The following is a 25,017-nucleotide window of genomic DNA, read 5'->3' on the forward strand; positions in this document are numbered from 1 at the left end:
CACATTTTGCGGGCACAACTGAGCCTAATAACTGTTTAGTACTACTACGGGCCTTCTCCTCACCCCTTCCCCTCCCACCTCGCGTTTCCTCCTCCCCTGCTAATATTCTAGAGTCACTGGAAGCTTTTTTGTTTCCAGTGACTATATAAAAAACAACGCCGCGGTTGCTCAGTGGTTAAGGCGCTTGTCTACTGAGCCGGAGTACTACCCGGGCTCGAATTCGGCCGCGACGGCTGCGTCTCGATGGAGGCGAAACGCAAAAAAAAAAAAAAGACGCCCATGTACTCCTATGATGCGCGGCGCAGCACCGCACATTTATCTTTATTCAGTATTTGTACATTGTGCATATTACCCGATATGGCTATCCTTTCTCATTATCACTCCCCGCTTTCTTTTACATCTCCCTGTCCTCTCTCTGCCCGTTTAGATATTAATAATAATAATTGGCTGTTTGGGAAAGGAAATGGCGCAGTATCTGTCTCATGTATCGTTTGACACGCACCTGAACAGCGCCGTAAGGGAAGGAATAAATTAAGGAGGGAGTGAAAGGAAGGAAGAGGTGCCGTATCGAGGAGGGCTCCGGAATAATTTCGACCACCTGGGTATCTTTATCGTGCACTGACATCGCACAGCACACGGGCGTTTTGCCTCCATAAAAACGCGGCCGCCGCGGTCGGGTTCGAACACGGGAACTCCGGATGAGTAGTCGAGCGCCTATACCCGCTGAGCCACCGCGGCGTGTCCTTTTATTCCTGCTAGCCGCAATTCAGGTGCTTCAGGTTTCGATCGCAGATGCCGCGGCTAGCAACATCTTTTCGTTCCATAGTTATTTTACTAATAGCCACTAATAACAACAACCTATATGGTGTGCGATGTCAGTGCTCGTTAAAGATCTCAGGATGGTCGAAATTATTCCGGAGACCTCCACTACGGCACATCTTTCTTTTTTTCTTCTTTCACTCCCTCCTTTATCCCTTCCCTTACAGCGCGGTTCAGGTGTCCGCCGATATGCGAGACAGATACTGCGCCATTTCCCTTCGCGAAAACCTTCGAAAAAACTCGGCAACAAATTTGAAATTATTAGTGAATAACAGCAGTAGCACTTAGCAGCATAGAGTTATTAGCAGTTTGCACTACGCGCGCAAAACAAACCAAAAAAAGGAACAGGTTTGGTCACCTTGTTGGTCACCGATCATACTTGAAACAGCGCAAGGACGGGAGGACGAAACTCGTGGAGTCTTGTGTGCCATTCTTACGCTGTCTCAGATAAAAAATTAATGAAACCGAAACCGCTAAAAAAAGCGCTAAAAATCGAACGCTAAAATGTTTAAATTATTTCTGAATATTTATAAACAATAAAAAGGTTCTTTTTTTGTTGTTAACTTGTGTGCTACACTTAAAATTGGTTCGATTTAGTCGTAGACGCCGCTGAATAACGCGTGCCCAAGCGGCGCCCTCATGCACTGCGCCAGCCGTTCGCACGTCCGCGAATTTAAATTCCGCGGCGAGCCAGTTGCGGTAGTTGCGGGCAGCAGTCAGCGTTCTGTGAAAAACTTCGAGGTTGTGGCACTGAACAGAGCTGAACACCGTCGCCGTGACACCTGCGTGTGTTGTGCGACTTTGAAGTTTCTTGTTGCGGCTGTCGAGGATTTGCCAAGCTCAATTTGATATTCTTTACGGTTGTCGGAAACATCGTCATGTGAGTATCGTTCAGAGGACTTGGCGCGGTATTGCTTTTCTTGGGCGTCGGACCATTCCCAAATGGAATGTTTTTTCACAAGCACTGCCTTGAACAACGTTAGAATGACATATAACCGGCACAAAGAAAATTGTATTTGCAGTTGCATGACACCACGGCTATGCCAAGTTATCAACAAACTGCAGTTGTCCCTGGGCTTGTTCGCCTGCCATGCCAATTATCAGGCCTTCTCTGTCACATTTTGCGTGCGCAGTGTTTCTGCGCCAGATTGTGCGTGCACCAGCGTTCAGTGCAGTGGCAGAGTGTTAAGGAAGGTGGCTGTGCAGGCTCTGGCTGCTTGGACATGCTTGTCATCACTGAAATAGTAGTGCAAATGATGGAAAAACAAAGAAAACTGCAAGGCAGCGCTTTTCTCGGGGGGGGGGGGGGGGGGATTTATGGTCTCTTGAAGTGACCCATCAATCACTCTCGACTTTTCTTCAGAACAGTGAGGTGCAGCATGATTTTCGTCTGTAAAATTTCTGTATTTGTGGGAAGAGCCGTCCGCTCCCCTTCCCCCACCTCTTTATAAATCCGCCCCTGCTGGCTTGTCTTGCGGTTTTTTTTCTTCTTCTGTTTGTCTCATCTTTCACGCTGTCAATTCAGAATGTGTCACCAACTTGTCAGGAAGTCATTACTGTTGATGCTTGACCAAACTATAAGCAATGCGCTATTTCTTCGTGGAGCAAACATGTATAACTATCCAATAAGCACAAGAGTTAACGGAAGTAAACGGATACAGTAGTCTTGTACCCCTGTTTACGCATGCCCTAATAGAAGTTCGGAGGCTTGGCATGTGCATGCTAATAGTTGTCGAACCTGTAGTTTCTCGTGAAGACACTATAGTTCTTGATTTCTGCTAGGGCAGGGATCATTCACAAACAAAATTGTGTGCTTTTTTGCTTGTGTTTGCATCTGTACATGTGATGGTTGATCTTTAATTGGAGCAGTGCAGTGTAGTGCTGTCATTGAAATTCCAGGGTAGTGGCATGGGTTTCTTGATTGGTCTAATGCTCAGAATGTGGCATTGCTGGAGTAGCACTTTCAGCCCTGTGTGTTCTTTTTCTTTACTTGCAGGTCTGTCAAGGAGTGGTGCCTCAAAGACTTCGAGATTGGCCGGCCACTGGGGAAGGGCAAGTTTGGCAACGTGTACCTCGCCCGAGAAAAGAAGACAAAATTCATTGTGGCTCTTAAGGTGGGTTCCAGGGTTCATAGTAAGTTTTGCACCAGTTCAGGACATATGACGAATATGGACACAAGAAAACAATATGAAAAGAAAACTGATGCGCAAATAGAAGCTGTCAGTTTAGTACAGCAATGGTGGCACAAGAACAAATGAAAACTTGCATGTTTCTGGCGCAGGCAACACTCCAGTGCAATGATGGATTTTTCCAGTTACCTTGCTGTGTCTTCTTTCATTGCTCTCATTTATCATTTACTGGTATCATTTAAATGGGCCCTGCAATGATTGCCATAGGCATATTCTAAAGCAACAAACCTATATAGGTGGTTTTTGTGAGTATTCCAGTCAAGTTTAAAAGCTCTCGGTGGACCGTATAATTTACAAATAATTCTTAAATATTAGTGCTCAGAATTGATTAGGGCAACACTTTGGCACATTCTTAGCTGCCCCTACTCATGTGAAATAGTGGGGAATCTGGGCGAGCCTTTCTGTTGGGTGTGTTAAAGTGCTGTAGGCGGGATGGGGCGTAGCAAGGTGCAGTGCAGACCTGTTTTCTTTTTTTGTTTTGGTAGGCCGCCATGTATGGGTTGAAAGGGGGCATGATTTTTAATCTGATATCTTTAGTATTAAGCTCGCTAGCTTAAATATTTTTTTGGTGTGGTGATGAGTGATGGAATACTGATCACTTGTGCACTTTTCGTAACATCGGTAAATATCATTTCGTGGTTCCTTTAAGGCATATGGCGCTGTTTTCAAGAAGTAAGGACTCCTTATGTCTAACTGCAGTGGATGGCACAGCCCTGACTGCAGGATGCTTCTTGATTTTTATGTACCACGTTACAGGTATTTCTCATGATCCTATGTTGTATACAAGGTTTTGTATACAAGGTGTCTGGTACCGGAATGACCAGTTCCACATATATGGTCATTAACGCCGTCCAACTGCTATCCGTGAACACTGGATCTGAACACCGGAACCGAAGTGAAAACAACTACTGGCACACCTCATTTGCATTTGGCCTAACTACGCAAATTGGCTATAATTTTTTTTTTTATGTTGTGCAAGGGCATTGGGTATCAAATATTGCACCCTCTGGCCTGCACTCAATAGCTGCGAAGTGCCACCTATCTTCAGACTTTTAATAAAAACTTTATGTTCAATGTTGTTGAGGTGACAAGCTGCGAGGTTTCATAATGACCCATGGAAAAGCGTTACGAAAGGCATACGGGGAGCAATGGAAAAGAAGTGGGACAGGTACTCGCTTTGGTGAATTTCTTCTTTATTAACAATGTTTAGTCGGCGCTTGCCTGTCCGCACATGCACGCATGGTCTCATGCTTGGCAAAAAAGATGCACCAAGAAGACATCAAGAACCTATTTAACGAATAGATTAGCCACTTCATCCTGAGTGATAAAATTGATGCCTACCTAGCATGCTAGACACGTCCTCCTCCCCACCTTGGAGGTATACAGTATGGCAAATCAAAACAACAGTTCCTGGCATCAAAAGCAAAACTAACAGCCCCGGTCCTGCACTTAAATATTTTGCTCTTGAACACATTCATCGATGATACAGTGTGTACTGTCACATCTACACTGATGGCTCTGTCACCTCCGTCTCATCAGCGATTGGTGTCTGGGTTCCGTCAACGCGCACCACAATTTCGGCGTTACTGAGTCACCGCACCTCGACTACTGCTAACGAGCTGGCTGCCCCTGCGAGCAGTATTTACTTACATTCTCCAACAACCGCCAACAGCGTGGGTTATTTTCAGTGACTTTCGTGCTGCATTAGGATCTATAAAGTCATCAGGAGCCTTCAGGAGCCAATCGTCGATGACTTAAACAGATTCCAATCCGAGGCCTGTGAGCTTGGCCACCGTGTTGTGTTGCAGTGGTTACCCGCTCACTGTGGCCTTGCAGGCAATGGTCACGCTGATGGTGCAGCGCGGTCGACCCATAGCGACACTACCTTGCTCCTACCTATACCATTTTATCGCAATGATGGCGCGAGGCTTCTAACTACAAAATCTTGCAGATGCAACACTCTCTGTGGTGTGATCCGCAGCATCAATATAGACCCCTTCTTCATATTGACCCCACTTGTGACTTCGCATGCCACGCAGTATAGCTAGATGTGATCAAAATTGCCTCCACCGAATTTGCCTGGACGTTGCCTTCACTAAACCCTATTTACATAAAATTGGTGCATCAAGTAGAGCCCTCTGTGCCCCACATGTGGTGTGCCCGAGGATCTGCCACATTTGATCTCCAGCTGCCAACTCTTCCACAATCATCGCGAGGCACTTTTAAGTGCTTTAGGACTCCGACAGGATGGCCCCGTGCACCTGGAGCATGTCCTTAGACCCTCGAGGGACGCGGCTTCGGGTCTGTGTGAGACGAAAGCATTTTAGTGTTTTTAAGAGACGCTGGTTTGGTGGACATTGTTTGACAATTATGTGTGTGTTTGTGTTTGTGAGTGCATGAGTGTGCTTGATTTCACCATTCACCCTTTCTTTTTCCCTTTTCCTCTCTTTTTTTCACCATCCTCTTCTCTACTCTTCTCTTCTTTCACCCTCACCTGGAGTAGCACGCCAGGCCGACAACCAGGCAGACCTCTCCTGTTCCATTAAATTTCTTCTCCTCCTCCTCCTCCTCCTCCTATTAATCATGGCTTCTGCAGCTGGCCTAATCTCATCGTCCTGGTGCTGAATTTTATTTGTTTTCTAACAGCAGAGCATGCCCACAGTCTCAACTGGATTGGTCCGGTATGTAAACCTGCTCCTGTTCTCCTGTATTCTGAGACCAGGCCAGTTGCAGAAGCACGTAATATTATGTAGGACAGGGTGAGTTCAGGGTTAATGGGCGAAGCCTTAGTCCTGCAGTGGAAGTAGTTATGATGGGGATGATAGTGGTGGTGATTTTATCGTAATGAGAGGTGATGCATACTTGACCCAGGTGTTATTTTTACTGCCCAAGAGGGGAACTTTTGTTGATTTCTTGTTGCTGCATCCTCCTTGCTTGGCCTGTGAGCTTATGTGCAAGCATTGCTGGGTGTTTATTGAAGCAATGTATTGAAAAGTCCAGTTGGTAATCAGCCTTTTCATTGCCTCTTTTCTGATGCTGGCCTTGTGCCCTTGTTGCTGTTTTCCTTAAAGAATTGTGTTATCTTATTTGTATACCAGTGCTCGTTTCACTATGAAACAAGTAGTACATTCATTCAAGAGCGCAGCAGCAAAGAAAACAAGCAGCGCATACAAATTAAATAGGACACTAAATGATGCTGTTAATTACATCGATATATGTTAGTTCCGTAGTTTGAGACCTCAGCTTTGAACCCCCTAGCAGACATGTTTTTTTTCCAAAATTATCATTAAGCACCCATGCTGCAATCTGTCTGCAAACCAACAAATGGTTTAAGGCAAGCAGAGCTTCTCCAAAGGATTTATATGTTTGCTAACAGATTGCTGCAGGGGTACCAAATGATCATTTCGGCACCAATTTCGAAAGAAAATGTCCAATAGGGGGTTATGCATTCCTCAACGTGCAAACTTCAAACATGTATAAGTTGTATTGCACATATAGCAGCGTTACTTGTAGCTAGCTCCGTAGGTAATTTGTCATATCTTTTCAGAGTATTTCCATGGGCAGCTGTCTTTAAATGCATTTTCTTCTCCTAACTTGTAGTGCTCGGCTGCTGGCCCGAAAGACGCGAGTTCGATCCCGGCCGCGGCGGTCGAATTTCGATAGTGGCGAAATTCTAGAGTCCCATGTACTGTGCGACGTCAGTGCACGTTAAAGAACCTCAGGCGGTCGAAATTTCCGGAGCCCTTCACTACGGCGTCCCTTATAGCCTGAGTCGCTTTGGGACGTTAAACCCTCATAAACCAAACCAATCTCCTAACTTGTAGGTGATAGCAGCCTTTCTTATCTGTGCTAAGGAACTATCTTTGGTCACATGGAAGCATTCAGAGTTAAAGGCAGTTCTGATTATATGATCACAGCCTGACAGGTCCTGACATTCAGTACACAAGTGTTCGCAACATTTGGATTGTGCATTCGGCTCACTACATACCGTTTCATAGATAGTGAAACTGCGGCTTTTTCTGCATAAAGACTGTGCTGCGGCTGCACATATTTTTTATTTTTTAGATGCTGTGTGCAGGTTTGAAAAAAATAATTGATTTCTCAATCTTTGTGTCAGTTTGAGAGATTGTAATGACTGAAAGCAAGCGGCACTTTTTATCACTGCAATTTATGCATGGTCACAGCTGTGCACAAACTAATGTAATGAAACACATATGTACGCTGTTTGCCAAGTGGCACATTGAACAGTGCTGAGCAATGCGCACTTTTTTTGCAAATTAATCCCTGGTATTTAGAGCTAAAAATTTTCTGTGGTGCTTTGTTTTTGTTTTGGTAGGAGTTTCATGGTATGATGGAAGTGTATGCTCGACAGACATCTGAAATTGGTTTGGATACCAAGCCACATGGAAATTGAAGGTAACGATTAAAAAGTTACTATAACACTTTCGGCAGCTTTGAAGATGATGCTTCAAAATTGAAAAAAGTGATATATTCAGTGGTGCCATGGGGACTACAGTAAACAATTTTCAATGGCTAGGATGATGTCTGCTATTCCCATGCTCACATTGCATGCAGAGAGAAGTCCTGCAGCGTAGCACTTCCGTTGCCCCTCACTTGATCCTGAATTCAATGCAGACCCAGCAGCCATTCTCGTTTTAATCTAGGTGAAAAGGAAAAGGTGTTCGTTTGCTTTAGAAAGTCTGTGCACATTAGATCGCCAGGTGGTCGAAATTTATTTGGACTTCTCCTCTACACCATCTCTTTCTCTTATTTTACTCCATCTTTCATACCTTCCCTCTTGGCATGGTTTTGATGCCCACTGAAAAGTCAGTGCACCCTTTCCTTCTCTCAAAACCAATTTAAAAAAATTTTTTTTCTCGCTTTATTTTTGGCATACTTCCTGGCTACGTTTAACTGCAAAGCAAATATATCCAAGGTGCTAGGCTGTAGGGCACAGTATAGAGCATGTGCTAACTACAACCTGTAAGGCACAGTACAGAGCATGTGCTAACTACAATGGTGAACACTGTAAGAAAGAATGAGCATTTTCAGCTGGCTGTGTAAGCCATGAGTGCATTGGTGCACTGTCTTGAAAGGACGATAATGCTGCATGACTAGGACAATCTCCTAGGACAATCTCCTAGTAGAAAAGAAGCTGCATCTGCCCCAGCCTGACGCTAACATATGCCATGAGAGTGTAAGCTACTGATCACAAATTTTAAATTCACTAGAGCAAGCTTGGTGGTTCTCGGAGCTTCGCCTGCTTGCAGGTCGAAAGTTGGCAGCGTCTGTGGTCCTACCTTACCTGAAGCACCTTGTGATGTTGCGACCACCGGGACGCTTTGTACACAACTGTGTGCTGCTGTGTCGCAGGCATGTACACAAACAGTTTGCTTTTTTTTTAGTCCACATAGATAATTTATCGAAGGTTTCATCTGTAGTAGAAGTGCCCAGTGGCACCTAAAGAGTTTGGGCAACAGCTGTCTTTATTAAGTTAAGTTTAAGCTTCACTTTCCTGTTTGCTATCCATTTGCAAGAGCTGTGGCTTGTACTTTTCTGAGGTTACAGTAGTCCCTGTTCTACCATTTACATGACCTCTCCACATTGTTGATTGCTGCTTGTAGGGTCTGTGATGTAGCTGTAGGCCAGCTTTGGCTTGGCAACTGAACGTACCTATTGCGGCATTCCTGTTGGTTTGTTACAACTCATTTAAGTCTCTGAACTGGCTACTACGATGCTACTCTTTATCCATATGTGTCTATTTCATTGTTATTTAATTAAAAGCTGGTGTAGTAGTAGCCACTTGCACTGCATCATCCAACATGCCAGACGGCCTCAATGGTTCATGTCACGACGGAACAAATTTGCAACCAGAGACGAAGTGAGCTGGCTTGCTACTTAGGTTATGCACTTCATGCCATTGTGCGCTCGAAGGCAATGGCCAACTCCCGGACTTATTTCTTCGACAAAGAAGGGGCAGTGATAGCTGTGTGCTCTTGTGCTCCCACTCCACTCGCATAAGCACACCTTTTCCAGGTTCCACCTACATCGCATGACAAGTAGGAGGTTCTGAAGAGGCATGCATGTTTGTTATGACTCTCGTCTAACAGATAACTCCTTTAGCTAGCAGGAGAATGGGGGTTCTGGTGTCACTACAATAGAGTATTCACCACCAATGCAATGCAAAGCAAGAGCTGCTGGTAGCTGGCAGAGATCGCAACCTCTTGGTTATGATTTGCTCTGAAAACACATATAGCCCACAAAGAGTCCCCGTGAAAGAACTGCGAAAAATGTCCACGCAGGTGATGTTTAAGTCGCAGCTGCAGAAGTACAACGTGGAGCACCAGCTGCGGAGGGAGATCGAGATTCAGTCTCACCTCAGGTGAGGCTGCTATTTCATATTGCACTGCATGGCACTTGACGCATGAAGGTTGTTGCACCACTTGCTTCATTCAGAACAATAACTGAAACTGAACACAAGCAAGACAGCCGACACAGGCATCAACAGCTTGGAATGGCGGGAGTCTGGACCGATCATATTTCACAGAATGGAGAAGCATGAATAGATATTGAAGCATTAGACGGGTGTATCGTGCTAGTGTTAAGTGGCTTTGTTGCTACAGAGCTCTGTAGCAATAGCTACATTACGGTAGCATTTCAAGCCTTCAGCGTAGCGACGCCGCCACCCTGTGGCTGCACCACCACGCTGTCACGTGGCTGGTCACATGGTTTGTCACGTGGCTGGTCACGTCACCAAGTTCCACTCGGCGAGCTGTAGCTGTCACGTCGCTCCAGGTTTAACCGGAGCTGAACACGCCCATTTTTTTCTCCTTTCAATGCTGATGAGATTAAATCATGTTTTCTATAGCGGTAGCTCGGGGCTGCAAAACATTGCTCTTCTACTAGTATGTGCAACGCATTCAAGGTTTGTGAAAGCTGTCAAAGTAAAGCAAGGTGAACAATGGTATGTCACTAGCTTATTCCTAACGGCATTCTTGAGTGAGGTTTAGTTCTGAGTCTTCCTTCAGAAGCCGCCGCAGTGGCTCAGTGGTTATGGTGCTCGGCTGCTGACATGAAATGCACGCGTTCGATCCCGGCCATGGCGGTCACCTTTCAATGGAGGCGAAATGCTAGAGGCCTGTGTATTGTGCGATGTCAGTGCATGTTAAAGGACGCCAAGTGGTTAAAAATACTGGAGCCCTTCATCACAACATCCCCCGTTGCCGGAGTCTTTTTGCGACATTAAACCCAATGAAGCCGGAGTCTTCCTTCTGATGTCACACCGCACTTGCTTCCTGAGCCATTTTGGCATTGACTCCTATGCACACTTGGGCATACATGCTTGCTGCTTTTGTGTTAAAGAAGCATTTGAATTTGGTGTCATGAGTTTTTTTGCGAGTGATTTGCTTAGCGGTACGGTCACCACACTCTAAGCAGAAAGGAGTAAAAAGGGTGCATGCTGGACGACAGCTTACTCCCTTTTTTTTACTCCCATACAGGAGTATTCGTGTTGAGATTGCACTTGTGCTTTGAGTGCACAAAGATTCTTGTATTGTATGCCCTTGGGCATTTGCTATTTTTCGATGAATGCGTTTGGCCTTTTAATTCATTTGGTAAGTGTGGTGCTTTGTTTTTGAAAGGTATCTGAAATTTCCTCATTAGTATTACTCATTAGGCCAGTCATGGGAATGCCATGCTGTTCGCACCAAACTGCACCATTGTATTAAACCTGCTGCATGTTGCTGCAAATTGGAGTTTTTCTGTAAAATTGGTTCATTTCTACTCCCAAACTGAATTTAGCGCTTGGAATGGCCACACCCAGGTTCCCTAGCTGCAACTGTATGCTAGCTGCAGAGGTAAACAACTGGTGGAAAATGGCGTCCCTGATGCAGGCACCCAAACATCCTGTGCTTGTACAACTGGTTCCACGATGAGACACGTGTCTACCTCATCCTGGAGTATGCACCCCAGGGGGAGCTGTACCGCCACCTCACCAGAGCAAGGAGATTCACCGACCAGAGAGCTGCTACAGTAAGCACCCTGCCTGTTTCTGCGCTTCTGTGATGTCTTCTAGGTGATCCCAATGAGACAAAGTGCTGTTAAACTGAACTTTTTTTACTTACAATACATACTTCCATACAGGCTAAGTATTGTTGTTCGCTGTCTGTTGTTTCATTTGCCTCTTGTTTCAGATTCTACGGTTTCGGGCTTGCCAGAGCTCAGCCTAGCTTGGCCCTTTGTATGGTGCCCTCTCTCTTTGGAGCTGTATCCTGCACCCACAACGAACGAGGCTCTGCTTTGTGTTAACCACATGCACTGGCTTGCATCGCCACAGAGTGTTATCAGATCAAAAAGTATAAATAGAAATTAGCTTTCCGACGGTGGTTGAGGCTTGATGTGGAAACAGCTGCACGCAGAGATTTTCGTATACGTTGGAGGCGACTGTGGTTCGGATTCTTCTTGAGCCCTTTATAATCTCCTGTTGCATAGCTTGTGCATATTCTCTGAGCTTGTGAACTGTGCGCCATAATTAGTTTCCATAGCCTTATTGTTGTGGACAACAGTCATAACTATGAGGGCAAATGAGCCCCAACTTCAATACTGACGGATGTCAAAAGTAGGAAGGGCGTGAGATCAGGGAGTGAATACAAAACGTAGGACCAGGGCAAAGGCCAGGCAGAAATGAAAATAGGCCATCTGCAAATTGGAAATTCTCAGAAAACGGAGCCCGCAAAAACAATTGACAAAAGTATGTGTGAATGCATATATATGCATTTTTCATCACCAGACAGCTGTGTAAGTCAGACTAGCAATGCATTGGGTTGCATTTGAGGTGGCAAAGTGCAGCACCAGTACTTGAAACAAAATTTGATTTGATGGATTTACTTATGTTGCTTACACTGGGGCTTAACAGTCTAGAGACGTGGTCAACAAGCCGCCGCGATCGCTTAGTGGTTATGGTGCTTGGCTGCTGACCTGAAAGTCTCATGTTCGATCCCGGCCACAGTGACCACATTTCGATGGAGGCAAAATGCAAGACGTCAGTGTGCTGTGCTATGTCAGCGCACATTGAACAACCGCACATTGTGAAAATTATCTGGAACGCTACACTGTGGCATCCCTCATAGCCAGAGTCTCTTCAGGACGTTGACCCCCTTAAACCTTAAGACGAAACGTGTGTTCAACAGCCACAAAGCCTGAGAACAGTGATTTTAACCGCCACCTGCCAGAGGCAGATGCCTTTTGTTCTGCAGAACAATGTCCGTCACCTACATTGTGACTTGGAACACATTGCCAAGCAGTGAGGTGTCATTTCATCTGTAGTGTTCTGGGCCATTCTTAGACTGTTGGCGTGTATGTCTATAGTGCACAGAGCGCTGTTGTGTATAGAGACCACTTTGCTGCCGTTTTATGCAGGTAATGGCCATTATCTGCCCTCTCCGGACAAAGCCAAGCCAGTGGCGTTTTGAGAAAAGTTATTACAAATGGGCAGAAAATTTTTGCTAGATTTAACATGGACCAGAAGAGCTCTTAATATTATTGCAGTAAAGGTCCCAAGTTCTAATGTCGGTCATCGAAGAAGCACATCACTGCTGGTGGCTTGTTCGCTCGTGCAATCCACTAGTGCTGCTAGCCATGCTGCTTGGTCACCTACTTCATACCTCCTGTAGTATATTTCCACAGCAACAGCATTTGAGCAATGTTAAGTGTTGAAGGTTGAGGATATCCCATTGACAGAGAGACCATTCTGCAGCCACTAATAAAAGCCACCACGACATACTTCGCGGTGCTGTCCAAAACAACAGGGCAAGGTTGCCTTGCTCTTGTGGTTCTTATGGGCCCGTTCCTCTTGTGCAGTACATCTACCAACTGTGCAACGCTCTCAAGGTCTGTCACAGCCAAAAGGTCATCCACCGGGACATCAAGCCCGAAAACCTGCTCCTGGGAATCAATGGCGATGTCAAGATTGCAGACTTTGGCTGGTCCGTACACGCACCCTCTTCTAAGTAAGTGTATCAACCAATTTTTTTTTCCAACTTGCAGCCTCATTTCTTTGTACCCAGGGGGTCGGCGACTGTGAAGGAGACTCTATTCCAGCCTTGTTTTGTGCGAGTCTTTGCTTCTCCTGTTGTGCACCTGGCACAGCAGCGCAGTGGCCATAGCATTGTGTGCTTCTGAGCACACAAGCTCTTGGTTCATCTCCAACCATTGCTGCTCCATTTCAACAGATGTAAAATGCAAAACACCTTTGTACTGAGTCTTTGGTGCTCACTAAAGAAATCCCACTATTTGAAATCAATCTGGGGCCTTTTGCTCTACTATGTCATAGCAAATGGCAGTTTTTTGGCACGTAAAAGTAAAAACACATTAATCTACTTTCACGCCATGCTTCATCAGTGAGCTACGCAAGTGATGTCTCTAAATTTCAGTGTATTGTGATAACCCAGTTGAACATCTTAATTACAAGATGGAAAATAAATGAGGCTGATTATGGAATAGGTTTTTAAAGCTGGGTTCAGGGTGTATGGTGATACTCTACTTTGCTGACAGCCACGCATGCCTTTATTGCCGTGAATCTTTTTACTCGTTATTTGTTTGTTCTTCAAATCTGCCAGTACCTGGCTTTATCACTTCGTGATGCAAGACGTGACCAGATTCATCTAGATTGATCGCATCCAGGCAGAGCCAATTCTGCGTTGTTCCAAACTGTTGTGGTAACTTTGCACGTCATATCTCTGAATGTGCTATCAGATTTAAATTGAGCACAACCAAGAGCTGCGGGCACACCAACGACCACTGAGCATATTTGATGCTTTCGCCACCGCCGAGTCATTCGGTTCATTGTGAGCACAGATAGCCCAATAACAGTTTCTTTCGGACGCTTTCTTTTAGTGTCTTCCTCACTGCCTGGACTGCCTTTACCACTACATGACAATATGCCATGCATTGCATTTCCATCAAGAGCATCATTGTCTATGAAGGTTCCTACGCATTCTTTGCTGGTACAAATGTTAAAATTTGGCATGGCACAGCGGTTATGGCACTCGGCTACTGACCAAAAAGACACAGATTTGATCCTGACAGCAGCAGTCACATTTCAATGGAGGTGAAATGCTACATGCTCGTGTACTACCCTCCACTACGGCAGCTCATTGCCAGAGTCTCTTCGGGATGTTAAAGCCCATAAAACCGTAAAGCTTGCTTAAAGCAGATGAATGATTGGGTGCAAAAATCTGTTGTCATACATATGGTTTATTCGAAGAATTTTATACAGCTGAAGAAAGTAGGGTAGGAGATCAGTGTCAAAACAAAAAGATGGTAGGGTTTTAACGCAGCTAAAATGCGAAAGCATGTATTTAGCCTGACTGGCTCATGGTTTTCCTTTGCTGGGTCGTTGGCACGTCTGGCGACAAAATTGGAACCGGGTAAAGCTCTGTTCGAGGTTAAGCTGATCTGATCTGTTCGCGCCGCAGATGGAAGTTGATGAAGATGACGATGTGTGATGCACAGTGTGTGAGTGTGGTGCAGTTTAACATGAGGCGTGATCGGCTGCGATGATAGCATAATGCTATCGTGCACTGGTCAGCGAAGCTGATCTGTTCGTGGCGCCACGGGTTCGAATCCCAGTCCTCAGGCGTGTGAAGCCTGGCTGGAAAGTGGAGCTTTCGTTTCAATATGTGATGATTAGCCTTTTTCTCTAAAACTAGAATTTTGTTTAAATTAATGGTCAGCCACACAAGACTGTAATAACTTCTAGGCAAACAATGTGGGATATATTTGTTTATTTTGTGGAAGAAGAGTGCGGGTTAGCGATATTGCTCCAGTTACAAACGAGTGTCAGGTATATTTTCTTGGCATGTAAATCCCAGGTTAAATAAGAGAACGTAACTCCAAGAATGGTGTGCTGCTCAACAACTTTGATGTCCTATCTGCCGCCTTGAATTGGGCACTCTGTAGTGAATCCTTTATTTCATGCTCGGAAAAGCATGACCCTTGTTTTTTGGCAATTAATTCTTAGCTGATTTGATTGTAACAAATGACAGTCATTTTGTCATGGAGTATCCTCCTGTGTGTGCTGTATTAGGAGAGCGGTAAGAGTTCAAGAATTACCCTTGCATGTAATGGCTTTCCTTCTTGGTGCATGCACAGATGCCAGCCGAGGCTGTGCTCTGCTAAGAGAACATTGTGTGAGCCTGTGATGTGAGCATTCACAACATCTCTGCCTGAAAAATGCTACAACAAAATTAGACCTGAAAGAGGGGCAACGCTAATGGGCTTACCGTATTTTTCAGTCTGCAAGTTGCACCTGTGCATAAGTTGCGCCCCCTGCATATGGCAGTTTTTCTCAAAAAGCCTCACACAAGTCTCACTAGCACCGCAGCGGTGGCTGAGTGGTTGAGCATCCTCGACGTGCGAGGTTCGATCTCCCGTGCCGCCCTGTACCCACCGGTGCTGCAATGGGTACAAGCTTTCCCTTGGCCTGGTGCTCGGCTAGTAAGGGGTGAAATGCTTGGAAAATAAGTCTTTGACCCCACCTTGAGTAATCGAAAATACCCTGTGCCGTAGCTGTTTTGGCCATAGATGCCCTTGCGCCATAAAAATCCATAATCATCAAGTCTCACTAGTGTATAATACACACCTCATTCTGTGAGTGCTATAAAAATACTGAGGACCCCTTCGTCGGAAAGTGTGATGAAGATAACTACTCTTGCGGCGTGTGCAGACAACCTTCGAGCACTGGCCAGGATGCTTTCTTCCTATGGCGTGGTTTTTCTTTTTTGTTGGCTTTGTCAGCTGGGGTGCTCTTGCAGATTTGCACCTGCAAGGTTTGAGTTACGCCAGTCCTGGATAATATTGCTCTCGTCAAACAGTCTCCCTGCTTCCCGGATCCCATTCTCCAGCACACATTCAATGGCAGAAAACTTGAATTTTGCATCGTAACTCCTTCTCCTCTCAGGCGGCGTTCAAAGGAAATGGTGCAGTAACTGTCCTGCTTCACGTTGGATACCTCAGTTGCGCCATGAGGGAAGGAGGGTTGGAATGAAAGAAGGGAAATGGGTGCTGCAGTGGAGTACTTCAGAATAATTTCGGCCAGCTGGGAATCTTTAGTGTGCCCTCTGACATCGCACAGCACACGGGCACCTTTTGTGTTTCGCCTCCATCGAAACGCGACCACCGCAGCTGGGTTCAAACACAGGTACTCCGGCTCGGTAGCTGAACGCCCTAACCCGTGGGCCACCGCAAGGTGCCATCACATTCAGTAAGAAAGAACAGTGAGTGAATGAGTGAGCAATTTGATGCCGAAAGGGTTAGGACGCCAGACTCTGAAACAATGTCCAGCAAGGCACTGAGCTTGCGCTTGGTGTCTTCACTGGAGGCCATCGTGTCTATGTCTAGATGTCGAGGGCAGAGGTGTAGTGGGCTGAGAAGCATTGGTTTCCTCTTCATATTAGTTGCAGGTCATGCCAAAAGATGGCGTGTGGCAGTGCATGATTTTTCAGCGTATATGACTCACAGATGGAAAATTGAGAAAAAAAGCATGACTTACACACCGGAAAATAGAAAAATGTATGTGCATGCGCATTCTTGTTGCTATGCATGTGCAATGCTTGGTAGGCGACAACATACCGTATTTACTCGAATGCAACGCGAGGGGTGACTTTACATGCTGCCCTGTGGGAAAAATAAAACCACGAATGTAACGCGAGGCTTAAGGACACAAAACAAAGTATCTTTAATGGACATCGTGGCCAACATGTTTATTCATCTTCCTCGCGTTAGGAGGCAGAGTTCTTGGAAACGAAGTCCTTTTAGCTATCAAAGTCTCCCGGTAACTTCTGCCGAATCGATGTTGTTCGCCGCAGAGAGAATCCATTTCTCTTCATGAAATTTGGGCCCACCCACGAGATGCTCTAACTTCCCATCTCCCGAGCAATGTCTAACTTTACAACGGATCAGCTCGACACTGACCCCCATGAGACGGTTGTGCTGCTCGATAATTAAGTCCGCCACTTTTTTCTGCAGCTCGACGTGATGGCCGTGGCGAGGCCCTCGAAATCCTTTGTGCTCGGGCGCACAGTTAAAAAGCCCCTCCCGCTGCAGCCGCCATCCGCGGATGGTTGACTCGTTGAGGTCAAGTCTTCGGGCTGCCACAGAATTCTCGACCTTTTCAGCTAACAGGATCGCTTTTCTCTTAAAACGACCATCGTACTGAGCACCACGCATTGCCATCGTGCACACTGAATCAATACACCGCGAGAGACGCCACAAGAACACAATGCAATGACGAACTGAGCGCGAGGTCACAACGAACACAAAAATGACAGAGAACAACACTTTGACTTTGGATGATGAGGATATGGCTTCCGTGGTACCCATGTTGCCAGAATAAGATCGCAAAACTGCAGAAACGGAAACCAAGCTGATTGTTTGAAATGGCTGCACCGCGGCACTGCTTTAGGCCAATCGAAGTGCGGTATTCGATTATAACGCGAGGGTAGACTTTAAGGGGAAAATATATGGGAAAAAACTCTCGTTGCATTCAAGTAAATGCATTACAATTAGCACAGTCTCTCCAGGAGATATATGCCACAGTGGCCCAGAAGAGATTGGGATTCGATGCTAAATTGAAGGTATTTAAATGAGTATTTATAGGAACAACTTAAACTCACGAAAGTTGTAAGAAGGCAAACTACAGTTCAAGTTGCTGGCTGCCATGGTGGCTCAGTGGTTATGGCGCTCGGCTGCTGACTCGAAAGACACGGGTTCGATCCTGGCCGCAGTGGTCAAATTTCGATTTAGGCGAAATTCTAGAGGCCCATGTACTATGCGATGTCAGTGAACATTAAAGAACCCCAGGTGATCGAAATTTCTGGCGCCCTTCACTATGGCGTCCCTTATAGCCTTAGTCGTTTTGGGACGTTAAACCTCCTTAAGCCTTAAGTTCAAGTTGCTTGTCATTTCACAAACGGGCCTAAGAGTCTTTTTTTGTCCACCCCCTTGATAACCTCCCATGCTAAGCTCAGAATAGTCGCCTTGTTCATGCAACACGTGTGGCCATACCTAGACATATAGCAGCTTCGAACCGTGGTTCAGACGCTATGTGTTGAAACAGTTGGGTTTCGTGGGTTTTCGAAGGTTACCCTATTCTAATGAAGCTTGTACTGTAGGCTTTTCTCTTGTTCCTGATTACTTCCGTTAAGTTTGGCAGCCATGCGGCGTTTCATTTTGGGGCATAGATTTTTAAAGTTTGTCATTTCGATAGCCTCGGTTCAGTTGTTATCTGTGGGAAACACTGCATTTTCGACGTCTCAAACATTTTCAGCACATTCATACGTGCTCCTCTCTTATTTAACAAAATTATGAGGCTTGTATTAGGTCGTCTTAAGCATTTTATCAAAAGACTAGCCATTTCCAGTCACTACTGCAGTTATTCAGCACGCGTATGAGTGTTTTTGTAGTCTGTGGCCGCGGGCTATGTTTCAATTTCGATTTGCTGTTTCCGCTGTTTTGAAACTATTCCACTGCGTGTTTTGAAAGATGGTTTTGTGGTGGCCTTCGAGAGCACTCGAAGGAGTGTGATATGGTTACCAACTTAAAATGTTTGTGAAGACCCACCAGAGTGGCTTTTCAAAATTTTGTTCAGGTAGTAACAAGGTGCTGGCTATTAGGGTATTGCAGAAAAAAATGTCTCACTGCCGTCGTCGCCTCCAGTAAATCTCTCATGTGCAGTTGTAGCACAGGAAACTCTATGCTAAATTGAATTTTCGCATGGCGTATATTGCGACCACTTGCCAGCAGCGACTGTGCCACGTGCTGGCAATCTGTGCATGTGAAGAGCCAGGACTGCAGCTGTGAAGTCATCTGTGTCACAGTGAAATGGAACACATACCGAGAAATTCTGGACTAGTGCATTTTTCAATAGGAAGTTCGTGAACTCAGTTTTTTTCATATACTAGTAGGATTCCACTGTAATAATCAATACCGTATTTAAGTGCATAATTTACGCACTTTTTATTCAGACATTAGGGCTCTAAGAAGGGGGTGCGCAAATTAGGCATTGATTTCGCAAGCGCGACTTAAAAAACTCCACAAAGGTCATAACTCGCAATATAGGTATATTGTATGTTGCTGCGTATATGTCACCACCCGGACCCGCACCCTACGCTGGTCGGCCCCCGAAAAAAGTTCACTCTAAATGAAAGGCCACGCGCACCCCCCTCCCTCCCCCACCCCCTTGCAGGATGGCATGAAGGTGCACGCACGAAGCTGAGTAAGACGCTAAAACAGTGTCGTCACTTGCGGCCCAGCGAATTGTTCGGTAGTTCCGAATTCCATAAGTTTGCTTTCGCAACTTCATCCAGGAAAGCAACCGCGAATCAATTACCACACCACATAATTCTTTAACAGTACCACACGAGCGTCGACCAATCTGCTTGTCGACGCCTTATCACGGCGTGGAGCTGAGAATCCAGCGAGAATAGCCACGTGCGCACAAGTTTTCCGCCACAACGATTTTCGTCTATGGGCAAACTTGTGCGCACGCGGTTAGTCTCGCTGGCTTCGCCGCTCCGCGCCGTGATAAGGCGCTGACAAGCAGTTTGAAACTTGCCGTATAGTTGTGATATACCATTGCAAGACATGACCGAACAGCCAAGCACAAGCCGTCACAGCCACCAAGAAAAGCGTAGCCGGCAGTCGCATCAGCCAAATAAACAGCGGTGTTGGCTCTTCTATCAGCTGCCGATCCTCCCTAGAAGCGCTGCTGGCCGTTCCGAGTGGCGATGCCGCTGGTGCCGCCGCGATTGTAACAGCGGCCCCTGACACCACCACGAATGCCCACTGCACAAAAGATTCAAAAACCCTTCCGAACAAACACGCGGAATAGCCGAATGCTACTGGGAAGAGCCATAAGGTAGAGCCCGCGTGCATGATGGTGGTCTAGCGCAGTGCGGTGTGCAAAATATGCGAGTAAAAAAATTTTTTTTTTGTAAACCCGGGTGATATGTTCAGGCTGTGCAAAATATGTGAGGGTGCAAATTATGCGCGTAAATACGGTATATCAGTAGATCTCCCCTCTACAGGCTTGTATTTTTTGCTTTATATTAACGTTTTCGCTATCGTCAAAAAAGAGCCCTATTTGTTTTCTGTGGCAATCTGAACTACTCTATGCAAGCGATGGACGATCTTAAAAGATAATTTCACTATGCATGAAAAGAATGGACCATTTTGTCAATATTTCCGTAACAGTACCTTACAATATTTCATAGTTGCCTCACAATTAAAATTGATGTTCTAGAATCCTGGACTTGTTCGACGTCTGCAGGATCATGTGATTGGCGCTCCACAAGCAGCATTAACAGTGGTTTGGGGAAAACAGTTGCACAACTCTGCTCATAACCACAGAAGCTCCCACCAAATTTGAGAGGTGTGAGGTAAAGCAAACTTGTCGACAGGAGTCATTGAGGTGAAGCACCCAGCACACATTGTCAAGAGAGTTGCTGCAAATGTGGAATGAACGTGGTGCAGGTTGTTGATAAAGAGAAGGCATTGAAAGAAGCCGCGAGAGGTAAGAAAGGGAAAAAGGACTGATGGGCAAAGAACTGGGGAGTGCAGAGCACGAAGAAACGAAGCAGAGGAAACATCTGCCGCGTGAAAGGTCACGTTCATTAACATGCGGGAGGCTTCCCGCAGCATGTTGCAGATTCCTTATTTTTCATTCTTGGAATTTTAATCTTTCTGCTACAAGAAATTGGAGGCTTTAGCCATATATTTCTTCAGCATTTTTTTTTTTGTTTGCTGGCTATTATCAATCATTGATGCCACCAGTAGCTACAGGTGGCATCTATTCCTATGGCCAGCTTTTAACTCTCAAGGTTCAAAGGCCCCGTTCGACAAAAACCCCGGTGTCTGTGTCGGTGTGACTGGATCATCCTGACCTGGTAAAGAGGGTAGTGACACAGAAAAGTAGTTTTGCTGAAAACAGGTGGTCAAGCGGAATTGTTAATTAGGGTCACGAATTAGTATTACCAGTTAATATGGACAATGATGTGTAATAAAGCAGTTTGTTGTAGCAGCAAGTGTGTCGATGTCTATGAAGCAATCATAGGGGCATTTTAATGCTATCAAGTAATAGTCGTAAGGTGAGCGCAAGTGCCCCCAAAGTATTTTGGTGTTGGCCATTATGTAAGGCAGCATAGTGTCTTGATCATTATCGGCTGTTGTATTGAACCATAGCTTCGGGCCATGTTGGTAGCATTTTTCCACGGTGCAAGATTTATTCATTAGGTCTCCAAGGTTTCAAATAGTTCTGAAGGTGCACTGCTTAACCCAGAATTGAAGAGGGAATTCAGTTGACTGTTCTTAATGTTTTAAAATGTTCTAAACCGCATTGTCTACACAGAAGTTTCGCACAGGGAAATATGCATGGTGTGCTCATGTCAAAGTTTTGTATTTCAGTGCTTGCCCTCATTTCAGATGGTCGACATGTTTTTCCACCATTTTCGTTAATATTGAGCATAGGAAGTAACAGTGCAGAACCCCCTTGTTTTTCTATCTACATTTCGCAAATAGCCTTCTGTCATTGGGACAGAATTGCAATGCCATCCACTTTTCTTGTTCTGTTCCGAATGCCCTTCTGTTTGTGTGGTCTGGCCAATCGGCCAGTAAGACTTATCCTCTGGCAGCAGAAGCAAAGAGACTGCTTTAGCATCCTGTCATGCATTTAATTGCGGTTCATAGGCCTTTAATTGTGGTTCTTGCAACCCGGTCTGCAGGCGAGCGACCATGTGCGGCACACTGGACTACCTGCCACCAGAGATGATCGAGGGCACTGTGTACAATGAGAAGGTTGACCACTGGGCCCTGGGCATACTCATCTACGAGTTCCTGGTCGGCAAGCCGCCTTTCGAATCGGAGACCACGCAGGAGACGTACCATCGCATTCGTAACGCAAGGGTCCAGTTTCCACCATACGTCAGCGCTGATGCCCGCGACATCATTGGAAAGGTGAGCAAGGTTGCCTCTGAGCCAAGTGATGACTTGCACAGGAGACATCTAGTGCACTCCCATGATGGCAGTGCTATGTGCTTAGGGAAACTGAACTGGCACATAACGATAACTAGCTGGGAAGTACGTCCTGGTGACATGCTGGTGACATGCTGCACTTGGACACTTGAAGTTTATAGGCTAATGCAGTGCCCAAATCGACTCTGCTGTCTCGGTAAGGAGTTGGAAGGTTAATGTGCGTAAGGAGTGTAGACATAAAATTTTTGGTTGCCTATCTTCTTCTTTTTAAGAACATATAAGACATTGGTATGCATGGATCATCCCAGTGCATTCGGCAACAACCGCAAAATAATTTACACTTGAGTTTCTTTTCTTATTTTGTTTTGGTTTCAGTTTTAACAGCCGAACGAACTATGGCTGTCATGAAGGAGCTCAATATTGGTCACCTGAGGCATGAAAAAACTGCGATATAATTTCCGCTCTCTCATTTTAATTCATTGCAACGTTAAAGCCAGCCTGTCTCCAGAGCGGCAATCGCAAAGAAAGATGGAGCAGATATTATATCAATGCTTTTATGCCTCATGTGACCTGTACTGACCTTTGACATCGCAGCCATCATTCCACTGTTGAAACCGAAGCATGATGTGATGAAATTCAGTTATTGTGTAGCAGTCACAGTCATAAGAGAATACCACATGTTACAGAGAATACCCACATATGCTGTTGCGTTATGTATCCTTTCAAAGAATACCCTCAACCAGAATTTGGTGTCTTTTGCAGATTTCTACAACCTAGAAGGGGCGCCTCAGTTTATCTAATGTTGCGGCATTGGGGACGTTCGCTTATAGCTTGCCTACCTAAAATCGCGCTTGTTTTAAAATTTGTCTGTAAATTCATGCTTGTTTGCCCATGCTGCCAGCATCATGGGAGCCAAACATACCCGTTTCTTTTTTCAACTGTTAACATAGTAAATGAGAGACAATGAAAAAATCGCCATCTTGCATTTGTAAACAGGCAGCTTGAAAGTGGCTCGGCAGACGGCTAATATGCGCATTGTAGAGAATCTGAGACCAGTGACATCGACGATGAAGGCTGTTGTACAACTGGCAAGTGACAAAAATAGAAGCGTATTTTTTGCATATAGCACTACAGGTAAGCAAAACTTAGAAATTGTCATGGTGCTTGCTCACAAAACAAGCTAGAAAAGTTTGCCAGTCACGGCCGCCTCAGCTTTAACTGATGGAACTATGCCCTTTTGCATTTCTTCTGTCTGGTAATTTAATACCCATGTGCTTTCTAATTGTGCGCGTGCGCGCAAATGTGGGTGGCTGTGTGTGTGTGAGTTCGCCTTTTTCCGTACGCCTAATGTCTCAGTTTAGTCTCCTTTAAACGTTTAAAATTCGCACAGTAGCATCAGAAATCCAGAAGGAAGTTTTTGTTTTTTGGACTACATGTTCCTGGCTCATTCATCTGGGCGATTGCAATTTTATTGGCTTTTATGACAAGCTGCAAGTTGTGACAGCACAAAGCTTTGCATTTGAAGACATTGAATGAGGAAAAGTACTGCAGGAGAAAAATAGCATTGCGCTGCACTCAGATGCGTGCAGTGCAACACCAGGCCTTCTCTTTATTTTTGGAACCATAAGTGGTGGTCACTTGCACAAGCACCACCTGGACCTCTCAAAGAGCATCTCCGAGGGCTTCTCGAGGTTCACATATTCAAATAAAACATTTGCTGTAGGTTCCCCTCGCCACATGAGTCATTTCCACAAAGTTTAGCAGTAATGTGTCATTTCATGTCATTTCCACGGGCAACACTACATTTGGGATGTCGCAGACATTGCCTACACGTTGACTAATACTCGCTGCACAAAATTTTCGCACTTTGTGTCAGATCATCTGAGGCATTTTGTGCATGGTGTACCGTTCAGTCACTGTTTCAGCCTGTGCACAATTTTTTTTCAGGAATGTTTGTGACGTCGTCACGGAGTCAAGGAGAGTGCAGTCTTTGGCCGTATAGTATTGGTTTCGGTTTGCTGTTTTAAAATAGTTCCACTCGATATTCTGATAAAATGCTTTGCTAAGCTGGAGAAACGGGACTTCGAAGGATATGATGCAATTATGAACTCGGAATGTGCAAGTCTCTTAGAGATGCCTGCAACCCACTGGCTGAAAACAAATTGCCAGCTTACGCCACGCATGTGCAATTCGTGTTAGCCACAACAGTCAACAGCTAAATGTGCACACCTGCTGCATCACATGAGCAGTTGGTGCCTTGCTGAAGCGGATTGTGCCAGTAGTGGGAACTGCAGTGGCCACATGCATTTGTTTCCCACCAGTTGTGTAGCGGACAAATTTTGGTATGCTTCCTAGAGGGCACCACATTTGAAAAAAAATGTGGACTCTAAATTATTCTGGGGATTCCATGATCTGCAAGCACTTCCCATGCATGAAACAGGTATTATTCATTTGATCACGTGCGAGTGCCTGCGCTCAGCATAGTCTTCCTTTTTCTTTTTTTCAACAGTTGTTGAAGACACGGCCTGCCGACCGAATTTCCCTTGATGAGGTACTGAGTCACCCCTGGGTGACCACAAATGCAGACACCACTGTAGAGTGCAAGACACTGTGAAGAAAGAATACGCCGGGAGCCCACCTGCACATAAATACTGTACATGCTGTGTGTGCAGCATATTTTATCTGACAGCCCCATCAGAGCTTTGCTTTTTTAATAAATGCTTTTATTTCTGACCTTCCGGCTAAAGTTTGATGCTCAAGGTGATGGTCTAGCTGTGTGTTCACAGATGAGCTGTATCAAGCCATGCAGCTAGAAGGGTAGTTTCTTCCTGCATCTGGGTCCTGGTTGCCGTTGTTGCACCTTGGAATCTCCTTGAAGGGCTCTAATCAACCTGTGGTCGAAGGTTTTTACACTGCAGTAGTTGTTCGGCATCATCCAAGGAACCAAAATTTCTTATCCTTTCAAAGGATTTTCTTAATCCGT

General features: G+C 45.4%; 1 protein-coding gene across 2 annotated transcripts; it reads left to right on the forward strand.

Annotated features, from left to right (window-relative positions):
* Positions 1-1,470: 1,470 nt before the first annotated feature.
* On the forward strand, positions 1,471-24,768 carry LOC144093997 (aurora kinase A-B-like). 2 transcript variants are annotated; one of them, XM_077627821.1, is made up of 7 exons: positions 1,471-1,699; positions 2,816-2,933; positions 9,311-9,390; positions 10,901-11,039; positions 12,867-13,015; positions 21,785-22,016; positions 24,544-24,768. In XM_077627821.1, coding segments are annotated over exons 1-7 (825 nt in total). In that variant the 5' UTR covers positions 1,471-1,697; the 3' UTR covers positions 24,649-24,768. The 2 variants fall into 2 exon arrangements, with proteins under 2 accessions (XP_077483947.1, XP_077483948.1); XM_077627822.1 differs by lacking the exon at positions 1,471-1,699 and adding an exon at positions 7,345-7,424.
* The last annotated feature ends 249 nt before the right edge of the window (positions 24,769-25,017 follow it).

This window comes from Amblyomma americanum, chromosome 6 (assembly GCF_052857255.1).
Source record: "Amblyomma americanum isolate KBUSLIRL-KWMA chromosome 6, ASM5285725v1, whole genome shotgun sequence".
Taxonomy (NCBI): Eukaryota; Metazoa; Arthropoda; class Arachnida; order Ixodida; family Ixodidae; genus Amblyomma; species Amblyomma americanum.